Source organism: Ailuropoda melanoleuca, chromosome 5 (genome assembly GCF_002007445.2).
Source record: "Ailuropoda melanoleuca isolate Jingjing chromosome 5, ASM200744v2, whole genome shotgun sequence".
Lineage (NCBI taxonomy): Eukaryota > Metazoa > Chordata > Mammalia > Carnivora > Ursidae > Ailuropoda > Ailuropoda melanoleuca.
Window position 1 is genome coordinate 55,564,491 of NC_048222.1, and position 12,855 is coordinate 55,577,345.

The 12,855-nt window shown below is 37.3% G+C and overlaps 2 protein-coding genes across 3 annotated transcripts in view; one reads left to right on the forward strand and one right to left on the reverse strand.

The window, feature by feature from the left end:
- The window catches only part of USP50 (ubiquitin specific peptidase 50), a 37,395-nt gene extending 35,174 nt beyond the window's left edge, over positions 1 to 2,221 (forward strand). The window contains exon 7 of the mRNA XM_002920419.4: positions 2,030 to 2,221. Coding sequence (XP_002920465.2) covers positions 2,030 to 2,221 — 192 coding nt within the window. The remainder of the gene's footprint in view (positions 1 to 2,029) is intronic.
- Positions 2,222 to 2,475: 254 nt separating this feature from the next.
- The window catches only part of USP8 (ubiquitin specific peptidase 8), a 73,963-nt gene continuing 63,583 nt past the window's right edge, over positions 2,476 to 12,855 (reverse strand). For both annotated transcript variants that reach the window (XM_034660989.1, XM_002920418.4), the window contains 8 exons: positions 12,144 to 12,221; positions 11,466 to 11,728; positions 9,163 to 9,375; positions 8,539 to 8,749; positions 7,117 to 7,353; positions 6,140 to 6,282; positions 4,131 to 4,263; positions 2,476 to 3,982 (listed from right to left, as the gene is read on the reverse strand). In XM_034660989.1, the coding sequence (XP_034516880.1) occupies positions 3,797 to 3,982; positions 4,131 to 4,263; positions 6,140 to 6,282; positions 7,117 to 7,353; positions 8,539 to 8,749; positions 9,163 to 9,375; positions 11,466 to 11,728; positions 12,144 to 12,221 (1,464 nt within the window). In that variant the 3' untranslated portion in view covers positions 2,476 to 3,796. The remainder of the gene's footprint in view (positions 3,983 to 4,130; positions 4,264 to 6,139; positions 6,283 to 7,116; positions 7,354 to 8,538; positions 8,750 to 9,162; positions 9,376 to 11,465; positions 11,729 to 12,143; positions 12,222 to 12,855) is intronic.

The window sequence follows — 12,855 nt, forward strand, 5'->3', positions numbered from 1 at the left end:
CAGAGCATAAGGTAAGACAAGTACTAGTTTATCCTTCATTGAGGGTGAGTCTCTAAGAATCCTGTCTGTGTGTGTGGATCTCCATCCAACACTCACCTTGCAGAAACCTAAGACTTGACCTCCTGTGCTTGTGTAACCTCTGAAATCCAGGCACCTGGTTCCAGAGACCAGGAACTGTCTTTATACCCAAATGGTCATGGCCTCAACCACGTATCTGGCTACTCTCTTATTTCCTGTTTTTGGCCTCTGGGGATTACTCACTATAAAATCTTTTAACATCAGCCATGTATTTCAAAGGGTATTTACCAAGTTTATCCAACTTTCCTTACAGTTGTGTAACTAAGGCTTTCACGCTAATTGTCTGCCATAACTGCTGGAAATTTAAGTCTAGAAAGATGCTTTACCTTCTATTATGTAAAAAAAAAAAAATTTTTTTTTGCATTATCAAAACTGAACATCATAATCCAGCTGTGATCAGTCTGATCCGTTTGGAACAATACTTCTTCATCTTCTGGACTCTACATACCCACCAGATGTTTTCTTCTCAAATTCTATCACACTGTCATGGGCACCATTTCATAAATAAGGAAGCTAAAGCATGTCAGCTAAGGGTCACAGGGCAAGGACCAGGACTAGAGCTTGGATCTTTAAAAGTGTCACCTCTGGGATATTTCTGTAACACGTAACGTGAGAGGTAGGGAAGTGAAGGTCTAAGGGAACGTTTAGTAAGTACCTCCTATGTGCTAGTTCTTTAATATCAAAAATATCTGATAACTGCTGTATAAGACAAGACATTTTTATAGATGGGGAAATTAAAGCTCAGAACGTTTAAATAATTTCCCTAAGGTCATTGTGTAGTATTAGAGCTGAATTCACAGTCGGAATTGGCTATAGAAATCCATCTTCTGGGACGCCTGGGTGGCTCAGTCGGTTAAGTGTCTGCCTTTAATTCAGGTCGTGATCTTAGGGTCCTGGGATCGAGCACGGCATCAGGCTCCTTGCTCAGCAGGGAGCCTGCTTCTCCCTCCCTCTGCTGCTCCCCTGCTTGTGCTCTCTCTTGCTGACAAATAAAACCTTAAAAAAAAAAAAAATTCCACCTTCTTCCCTCTATACCAGGGGTCAGCAAACTTACTCTGTAAAAGGCCCAACAGTAAATATTTATTTTAGGCTTCATGGGCCACACGGTCTCTCTTGCAACTACTCAGCTTTACTGCTGTAGTGTGAAAGCAGCCACTGAGAAACATAAGATGAATGAGCATGGCTGTGTTCCCATAAAACTTTATTTACTGAAATTTGAGTTTTATGTAATTTTCACGTCACAAAATAATTTTTTTCAACCATACAAAATATGAAATGCATTTTTAACTCACAGGCACGCAAAAACAGGCTGCATCTGCCCCATGGGCAACTGGTTTGTTAACCCCTGCTCTACACCATACCACCTTGTGAGGAGTGGCGTTCTCCAGTGTCTGTTCCAAACATTCCTTTGCTGGGTCAGGAGAGACAAGGGAAAAAGAGAACGGAAGAGGTTCTTCTTTGGATGCTGCATGGCTGAGGGGGTTGTTGCTGCCCAAGCTCCCCCAACTGTGTCGTAGCAACATGCGGTGGTTTAAACGTCTTGTCCCAACATCAAACATCTTGTTTTCATGTCTCTCCTTAGCCTACCTTCCAATTAGACTAAGCTCATTTTGGAAAGAGGACTCTCTCCTTATTTTACAGTTTCCTTTAAGGTTTCATAGTCTATGTAATACAGTAGGTGCTCAATATCCAATGATAAATATTCGATGCTGCTGAACACTATCCTGTTTCATTCAGACTCTTTAAATAGTCAATGGGCCCAATATAGAAATGAAATGAAATGAATGAAAACTAATATAGCAGTGAGGCCATATGTTGGATTTAACAATAGTACCATTTCCTTTTAACTTAGTGTAAGGGACAATTACGAAAAATATTCTTGGCCCTACCTTTCTTGTTCCAATAGTTATTTGCATGTGAATACTAAGTCTGACATGCCTTCTTCCCCTAGAACCACTTCGGTGACCTGGATGGTGGCCACTACACTGCTTTCTGCAAGAACTCAGTGACCCAGGCCTGGTATAGCTTTGATGACACACGAGTCAGAGAGATACCAGATACTTCAGTTCAAACTGCTACAGCCTATCTCCTGTTCTACAGCTGCCAGCCCTTTTCTATACCTATAAAAAAATGCAAGAGCTAGGAAAAATGGTATTTCCTGAAAACTATAAAACAAGCAATCGGAAACTGGTACTTAAGTTTTGCTTTGTCATTAAAATCTTGCAACTTATTTGCATCGCTGACATTTTTAAGTCTTTCTGGTATATTATGTACCCCTTTATACGTAAGACTCTACCAAAGAAGATAGATAGGTCCGGGCCTACTGAAAAAGGCAGCATGAAAACGATGAAATGCTAATCGATGGGGGCCTTCAAAGCACTGCAAATTATGTATCAGTTTCAGGCTTCAAAATTCAATGTTTATTAAGGTGAATTTTTTATCATAGAATATCAATTATATATATCCAACAAATTATTTTCCAGAGATATTTCATGGAGCTAAACAAAAGTAAGTTTTGTTCAAGTGGCTCTGTGACCTTAAGAATATGATTTGAAAATACTTAATTGATCAATTTAGCCAAGAACTCTAATAAGTCTCTTAGACCAACTGCAGAACATGAAAGAACCCATCCTTTCATCCTCTCCCTGACAGTCCACCAATGGTGACATCTTTCAGAAGCACTTTTTACAATCTTATTTTTATATGGAGAATTTTTATTTACTTATCTCTTTGAATACATCAATCATTTTGTAAAGAAGATGTGGTTCTTAATGCAGTTCACTTTGCAGTCATGTTTGACTCCTATCCCTTTGTTTAAATTCTGACTCCCAACTCGGAGAATCCTAAGTGCTCTATGCATTTTTGGATCAAGTTGAAGGCAGAGTAAAATCGGGTCCTAATGCAACAGGGTAAGTGAACTAAATATTAAATCAATATAGTAGGATAAAGTGTGGGTATGTATATAAAATGGTTTGCTAATATAAAATTAAAGACAGAACACTTATAGGGATTTAAATTATTTTTCTGATTAAGATTTTAATGTAGGTGAAAATGAAAATTCTCATTTTAAAAAATTAAAGTTTCCATTTATTTTTTTAGAATAAAGATTTAGTGCACAAATACAGCCCAAAGCCAACAAAAAAATAGCTTTGCCCTGTCATTTCCCTAAGAAAGCACTGCAGTTACTCAGAACAGGCCAAAAGAAAAACGAACAATCCTCTGAGTTCTAGGCTTCACAAAAGGACCACATATTATACTATGTACACTGATTTGATGTGCAAGTGTGCAATAAATATATACACATACATTCCTATCTGCTTTACATCATTCTAGAGTATTCATAGATCAAGCTGGGAATTTAGAAATGTGAAAAGGCCATAACAGTGAAAAGGAAAATAAAGGATATAATGGTTTTTTAGAATAGAATGCTATAGAATAATTATGCTTAGCTAGTTAATTACTTTAACTTTGGAGCAAACTATAAAGGTTTTGAAATAAATGGTACCTGTAAGGAGTGCTTACTGCGATACTTGTTAAATATTACTGGTCAGTTTTTCGATAATAGCACTGACCTAAAATATATGGTGATAGTAACAGCTCCCACTGTCCTAGAATTCCTCTAAAGGGCCAGCTATAGGTATCCAGTATCTTTGCAAGTATGTCAAGAGTTGTGTTGCTCAGCCTCTTAAAAGATAACTAGCTTATAACCTACTTCTCCTTATGTGGCTACGTCAGTTGCTCGTGGTCCCAGTGAAGTATAAAAGAGGATATAAGCTGCCGAAGACTTCACAGAAGAAACAGAGATATCAGAAACTTCATGATCATCGAATTTAAACCACCGCTGTCTTGCTGCATTTTTACAGTAGGCAGTGTAGTGGCCTCCATCCAGCCCACCGTAGTGATTCTGTGCCAAACGAGATTGAAAATCCGTTTAAACTGAAATTATCAACATATTTTAAATAATTCAAAGCTTTGTTACTTTCCTATGAAGGAACCACTTGAAACTTTTTCTAAGCAAAATATGAAAATATTTAGTTCAACAAGATACTTACTGAAACAGAAAACAAATTATATTTCTTCAAATTGTTCTTTGGACCAATAACATATTGTGACAAGTCAAGATTTTCTAATGGGAAGTCCACAGAAGTCTGTAATTTTTGTTTCCACCTGCCATCATAGGAAAAACTGCAGAGCAAAACATGATAGCAATTATACCAAAAGACCACAAATATCAGAAGGACTCTAATTCATTCCTTAACATTCTAGATTTTTAGCTAGGACCGTAAACCGTTTCACGCAGAATTTCAGTCGTGGAAGGACCTGTGAAGACTGAGGAGAGCTGCTCTACACTTAAGACTGTACTGCCGGGGACACTGGAGCTGGAACCTGCAAACACACAGACCACACAGGTATCCCCTGCTTTTCAAAAGTTGGCATGACACCGCTTTGTTTTATGCAAGACTTAAATATTAGTACCTGTTTTTGCTAACCAAAAGAAATCTGAAGAGGATTTCTGCCTTTCAGAAAAAAGGTAAAAAGTGAAAACAGCACTGAGTGGCCTGTGTTCTGCAGTAAGCTGGCCGAGGCAGCAGGCAGCCTGCTGAGCCGCGAGAGTGGCACCAGCAACGCATGGCCTGGATGACTCCGCATCAAGCTGCCACAGCTCTGAAGGGTCTGTTGGCAGCTGTGTTTTACCTTGATTAATTTTGTGCATCTGTTAGCAAGATGTGTCCTAAGGTATCAGAAAAGCCCAAGAGGAGGTTATTTTTGGGGTCTGGAAATGTTCAAAGATTTTCCATATAAATTAATGGTAATCGCTTCTTTGCTTTTTACCATTTTGGCTTACAAAGATTTCACAGGAATACTCTGTTTTTGCATAGCAGGGGAAAACTGCAATGGCATTCCACTGTCCTGACATCCTCTGCTCCTTTAAACACCAAAATACTGGTATGTTGGTTGGTGTAATATTATTTCAGAATTTTCAAAAACTGAATTCTGAACCATTTATATTTTTAGATATTCTACAAAGAATATGCAGCATTAAAAATTTTAAAAGAACAAATGTGTAATCATTTAGAGAATGTTTATCTATACCTCCACAATCCTCAAGAAGAGAAAAACTGATGTAACAAGCTTGTTAGAAAATTTACATGAGGAATTTGAACACATCAATGTTGAAATTACTGTAACTGCAAAAGAATCTCCAATAATACAAAATGAAACAAATAATTAAAATGGAAATGCTTTCTTTGAAACAAAAATAACAGCTCTCAATAAAAAGATGAAACTTTTTTTTTACAAAAAAATTTATCACTCCATGGATAGATTATATATGAGACCAAAAAAAAAAAAAAAAAATCAAAAGACCTGGGACATGTTTTACAACTCTCTATTATTCCTTCTACTATAGAGTCAGATCTTTTTCACAGGCTGGAAAAATCTGGACAAAAATGTCTGCACCCAACAATGGCATCCTTAACCTCTTCCAGACTACATTTTGAAAACATCCTGTATTTCCAGGGCGCCTGGGTGGCACAGTCGGTTAAGTGCCTGACTCTTCATCTCAGCTCAGGTTGTGGTCTCAGGGTTGTGAGGCTGCGCCCTGCGTTGGGCTCCGTGCTCAGCATGGAGTCTGAGACTCTCAAACTTCTCAGACTTCCCCTCCGCATGTAAGCACTCACTCTCTCCGAAATAAATGAATCTCTAAAACAGTCTATATTTCATTTTCAGCACAGGATTACATCTTTTTTAGTTTACTGTTTGATAAATTTTATTGGCTAATCATTTGTGTTCTATATAAATAGATTTTTATTTGATGTTTTATAAAGATGTAAAATTCTGTATTTGAAATGCAATAATTTCATTTTTTTTTAAGATGAAATTACATGAAAGAGTTTTTGCAAATACTGTGATGAGGAGCTAGTCTCATGTCCGCCCTATTTCCCTGACGAGACCATCTTCATCTGAAATGCTTCCTTAGCAGGCAGTACAACACAGTGACTTAAAATGAAGGACTTAGAATTCTTTCATTTAATATTGTAGAAAAATTTGTTTCCTTTACCGTTTCAGATGCACTAAAAGCACTGGTGGCAACTTCCAGATTTCTATCTTTTTTAAAGAATCCCGTCGAGTTCTGCAATGACTGCAGTAAAACCGATTGTTATCTGTGAGCTTCTCTTCTTTGGAAAATAATCTAAGGCAATCCTGGAGGCGAAAACAAGTAGTAGTTATTAATTCATTGCTTCACAGTATCACTGGGCATCTACTCAAGTTATTCTGCCAGGCGTCAGGCTACAACAGTTAGAAGAAAACCGTGCCCTCACAAAGTTTATGACCTGGTGGGGAACCCAGAGGAGAGAGCCCGCAACAAGAGGAGCGCAGTGTGTGACGAGCGCTGCCTGTGGTGGAGGGAGGCAGTCCAGCGTGTCTGCGCTCTGCCTGGTGCCCCACGCAGTCTCGCTGGAAGAAAGGACATTCTCGAGGAAGCGAACACAAAGGTATCAACAAACTAGCTAAATCATACTGTTGTGAGGAAAACAGGCATATTGATCCCCAGGCAGAGCAAATTCTTATAAAAGTAAACCTAAATTAAAAACAAACTCAGGGTTTTGGAGGGGAGGCAGGTGTGGGGATGCGCTGGCCCGGTGATGGGTAGTAAGGAGGGCGCGTATTGCATGGAGCACTGGGTGTTATACACAAACAACGAATCACGGAACACTACATCAAAAACTAATGATGTACTGTATGGTGACTAACATAAAAAAAATCCATATACAATTTTCAAACTTCTTCAAAGTGCAAACTTTAAAAAACACCAATTCTGAAAGAATATTTAATAGGAAAATATCTTTTAAAAAGGAAAACTTTTAAAACATCTTTAGATTTTTCTAATACACAAATTTTGTTTTAATTATGTCTGTGTATAAGTTTTACCCACAAAATGTTTGCAGGGGTGAAGAGCAGAAATTGCTAAATAAAGTATATGTTTGTATGCATATAAACGGCATTTATTCAACAAATCACTTTCTCTCAACTTACCTGTAATGTACATTTACTTGTAGAAGCTAAGGGTAGAGACAAATACATGAAGGCCTCAAATGTCCTAGACTTTTTGTGACAGGTGAGGCACTGTACTGTGGATTTGAACTGACCCTGAAAAAGTGCTACAATAATAGATTCATTGAGCTGCTTGTGTTTCTGCCAAGCATGTTCTGCAGCTTTAAAGTCATCAAGGTGATCATTATTTTCTTCTTTATGTCTCTTCCGATTATCAGCCTGGAAATAAGATTAATATTAAAATTTATCTCAAAGTCGACATTAAATATAAAATTGAAAGAATATATGGAATATACTTTGCAGATTTAGAAACACTTCTGCTTCCTTTCATGGAGTTCTAATCTCATTACTACAAAAAAAAATCTAGCCAAAAAGCCTTCTCCCAACCCTACTTTTTATCAGAAGGGTATGACTTATTTTAATTAAAGATTTTACTTATTTGAGTGAAAAGAGTGTAAAGGAGAGGGAGAGAGACTCTGTACTGAGCACAGAGCCCAATGTGGGGCTCGATCCCACAACCACGAAATCATGACCTGAGTAAAAACCAAGAGTCGAATGCTTAACTGATTGAGCCACCCAAGCGCCTTGTAGGACTTATTTTATTAAAGAGAAATTAATAAATTTTAAGGAATGGGGATTAAGGAGTGCGCTTGTCTTTATGAGCACCGGGTGATGTACTGAAGTGCTGAATCACTCTACTGTATACTTGAAACTAATATTAACTAACTGGCATTAATACATTGTTATTTAAAATTTTTCTTTTAACTTTTTTGTTGAAAATTTTGGTTTTGAAAAGAGATGGGGATTAGGGCTACAACTAGACAGAATTTATTGTCCTAGGCTCATGGATGGATACACACATATAATTTATATGTATTCACATATACATACTCCGAAAATATTTACATGCACGTGTGTGTGTGTGTGTGTTCAGTAGTAACAAACACTGATCCCAAAGGTATCTGAGGGATATATGCCTCAGTAACTTTTCACATGAGTCCTCTGGTTACATGAGGTATTTTAGAAAAAAGGATAAAAATGATATAATATATATAAAATATATAAATATACAATAATAAAGATGTTTGGGTGGTCTACAGCTAATCTTTTATAAAATTTGTGTTTGATTTACTCTCACGTACATGTGGTCACAGTTCTCTCCAACAACTATTTCAACATTTATAATTTCTCATGATACAACCTACCATTTTAGTAAGCAAATATATATTTCTTTTAAAATATTAGACCTATCAGATAAATTTGTTTTAGAGTTCCCAGCCTTAGTACAAAGTCACTAGGTTTGAACAAACTATCACTGAACAATCACCAACTATAATTTTAAATTGCTGTAAAAATTACAGTGTTGAGCCACCCTTTACAACTTAGAAAAATCAAATTCCTTACTTTATTCAGATCTTCATGGAGACCATCCATTAGGAACAGAAGCAGTTCTTGTGAATCTTGTTGGCTATATCCTGCAAACTGGTCATTGATCTTCCCAATGGTGATTTTGAAGTCTTTTGGACTGATGTACCTGTACTGTCCGGTCCACAGGGCTTTCATAATTATGCCGAATTCTTCAGCCACTTCACCTTTATGTCCCAACAAATTTGATCTTTGCAAATAAAGTCACACAAAAAATAAAGCTTTTAAAAGTCAAGGTACAGTGGGTTCTTGAGGTCAATATTCTTTATATACTGTAACCCAACACTAAAGTACTTATTTATTGACGGGTTTATTACCAAATACTCATCTGAATCTTACTTGGATTATACCCGCCAATCTGCTGCTTTTGGGCCGCGAACCCTGCACCGGGTCTTCCTCCTCAGCAGGCTGCGGGGTATGACTGAGGTTCCCCCTTCTTCACTGCTCCTCTCCCGTCTGTCCTTTACCAGTCAGAGGAGGCTTTTCTCACATTTTTCTTAAGAATAAAGATATTTTTCCCTTTTCCTACTTTGACTTCTCTGGGGAAGTGTGGTTAGATGACCCTTTTAAGGCTATATTGCAACAAACATGAAATTTCTTTACCTGTTAATATCATCCTGGTAACAGTTTCGGTTGAAATAATCAGCCAAATGTGGAGCATTACATAGGCACTGCAGTATTGAGTTCATATAACAAGTATTTCCTAAATTACGAAGTCCAGTGAGAGCTGGTCCAGATCCTCCAAAAACAGGATTGAGGTTCCGAATCTGAGAAGCAGAAAGCCTTGTGATCTCTGCTTTAGGGTAGCATGTTGGCCTGAGGAAGAAAAAAATGCACACAATGTCTTAAAATGCACAGCAGCTAAAATTAAGGTTCATACTACAAATGGTAGCAAACTCCAGCACTGGTATCAGAGGACACAGTAATCTTGTAAACAGTTAATCAGTCATAAGGTACTGGGTTTTACAAGACATTTATTATCTAGGTAACACCGTTATGTTCTGTGACCCCAAAAAACAAGTACATTTAACCTCTTATGTGAGTCTATGCTTCTTACACCTTGAGACAGATTCCCTGGCTTCTCATGAACAGGTAGAGTCTTCTGGTAGAGAAGTCTCTTTCAAATTCCTTTAAATAATCCTACAAAGTTTAGCATTACCAAATGTTGAGCTCAACCAGAATGCCAAACAAGGAATAAAAAGTTTATTACTGTGGAACAGATATCAAAAGAGGCAGGGATTATTTGGGTACTATCATACCTGAAACATAGAGGTGTGCTGACAAATGTGATAGTCACTGGCCACAGGTAGCTATTTAAATTTAAAATGAAAAATTCAACTCCTCAGTTACACTTGCTACAATTCTAAATAACCACTACCATACTGCACAGCAGTGGACTAGAGAATATCTTTAAGACTTTTGCTATTTAGTGTATTTGACTTACATGCGGAGCTTCTAGAACTGCGGGAGCATTAAGCAAAATCTTAACTGATCTTTCTTTTATTATTGATCCTAAGCATACTTCCACCCCTGAAAGGAATATTAAGAACAGATTAAACTGTTTAAACTATGTTTCAAACTTTTATTTACTTGTGCTCAGGTGTATGCATTCATGTACTCCTCTGTTGAATACATATAAAAAATACATGAACTGCATGTGTGATTGTTTTCAAAAACTTCAAGTCTTTAAATTAACAAACTTTAATAAGAATGATGATTCAAGAAGGAATTAAATCTTACCAGTTTTAATAGTGAGCCCTAATATAAACCCATTTATTTATACTTCCATCTGTACCCCTCCCCCTAAAAGTAAAGATTAGAAGTGATAAGCAGATTTGACAATTATCTCCTTATAATTCTATCAATCATAAGCCAGCAGCACTGGAGGGATCACAACAGGAATACATCTAAATGAGATATTGGTCTGGGAAAATTACCTGAGCCTACTGATCATTCACTACTTGTGAACAGCAGAAGTGCAATGAAGGAAAAGGGAACAGAATAAGGATTAGGAGCTGATACATACAATACGTTATTTTAATACTATTTTAAGTTTGCTCCCACATTACAGGTAAAGTTAAAAAAAAGAAAAGTTTGGAATCTGAGAGTTGCAACAAGATAAACTCAACAATCCTACAGACTATGGTCTGTAAAGAGAAATTTAGGGACCATGGAGGTTTATGAAAAACTTCTAGGTAGTCTATATACCATGCTGCCCTAAAATATAATAATGTATATTATTTTATTTTATTTTTTTAAGATTTTATTTATTTATTTAACAGAGATAGAGACAGCCAGCGAGAGAGGGAACACAAGCAGGGGGAGTGGGAGAGGAAGAAGCAGGCTCATAGCGGAAGAGTCTGATGTGGGGCTCGATCCCAAAACGCCGGGATCACGCCCTGAGCCGAAGGCGGACACTTAACTGCTGTGCCACCCAGGCGCCCCTATAATGTATATTATTTTAGATCTACATTAATACTTATTATGATAATCTTCCCTGATATTTAAGTTAGCACGGGGATAAAAACCAAAGAATTTAATCCATTTTTTCCTCTGTACTAAATAACAATGGCTGGTATAGTCGTCCTCAGAAATTTCTGACTCCCTGGTATTAATAAACTGACATGTTTAGAGTAGAAGATTTCAAATATAGGGGCGCCTGGGTGGTTCAGTCATTAAGCATCTGCCTTCGGCTCAGGGCGTGATCCCAGAGTCCTCGGATCGAGCCCCACATCAGGCTCCTCCGCTGGGAGCCTGCTTCTTCCTCTCCCACTCCCCCTGCTTGTGTTCCCCTCTCTCGCTGGCTGTCTCTATCTCTGTCAAATGAATAAATAAAATCTTAAAAAAAAAAAAAAAGTTGTTTTCAAATATAGCAGATTATTCTAGTTCTAAGAGGATAAACTCACTTGTTTTCCCGATTAACTGTTGGAGTTACTGTTGGCTTCCTCTTCTCTTCCTCTTGAATAGCCTGGGTTATATCTGGGGAGGAGTAGGAGCGCTTCAGTTTGGATGGTTCCCTATCCCGCTCAGCAGGAATCTGTGGCTTGGCTTTATGAGTTGGAGGGGTGGAAGGAGGTGCAGATGAAGGAGCCATTTCCGGTGGATACATATGAACAGTGTTGGTGGGTGAATGATAGTAACGGAAAGTTCCAGTGATTGGGTCGAGAAACTTAAAGAAACAAAAACAAAAACAAAACAGGTCACAAAACAATACCATTACAAACAAAAAGTCACTCAAAAGTATTCCACTGATAAGTTTACTTTTGGATTAAAATAATTTGATAAGATGGTAATAATCACTTCTATAAAACTTCCAAAGAACTTTAGGTATTAAATAAACTGTTTCTAAATGACAAATGCCAGAAATGCTCATATATTGTAGCCAGCATCTCAGATTGGATATATTGAGAAATCTAACCCTGCTGTAACTGGGGAAATGAGCTATGTCCTCCTTAGTGAAGAAACAGAATTGACTCTGCACTACAGAAGATACAGAATAAGTAAGTAAACAAACAAGCGAAAAGCTTTTTAAATAAGAACACATGACCATGTTATTTATTTATGTGCTAATTTTTGAGTTTTACCTTGGCCCAGCCTGAAGGCAGTCCTGGTACAATCCTCCCCATTTCTTCACTTCGTGCTCTTGTCAAAGGCTCTCGAGCCTAGTTAAGAAAAAAAAAATCAATTAAATTTTGCCATATACAAACTGAAGCTACCCGTCCAAAAAACCAGAAAGATTTGTGTTGGCTGCCTTTAATATTTTAAAATCAAGTTTAAAAATGAAGAACTATATGTGGTTTCAAAGTCCAAATACTGCCAGCAAGGGGAAGGGAAATATGTGCATGCACAAGCCCATAATGATGGTGGTTTTTTGAAGTTTCCTTAAGAAAACAAAAACACAATTTCACTGCTAGGTATCAACCCAAAAGAAAGGAAAACATATTTCCACACACAGATTTGTATGCAAATGTTCACAGCAGCATTATTCATAACAGCCCAAAAGAAGCAGAAGCAATCCAAATATCCATTAACTGGTTAATGAATAAAATGTGGTATATCGACATAAGGGAATACTATTCAGCAAATACGAAGTAATAAACTACTGACATACGTTACAACATGGATGAATCTCAAAAAATTATACTAGCTAAAGACAAATGCAAAAGACTATATATATATATATATAAAATGTACACACACACACAACTAGATTTAAATGATATGCCGAGAAGAGACCTAGCTAGGAGACAGAGTAGATCATGGGTGCCTATGGCTTTAGGATAAAAACTAGGAATG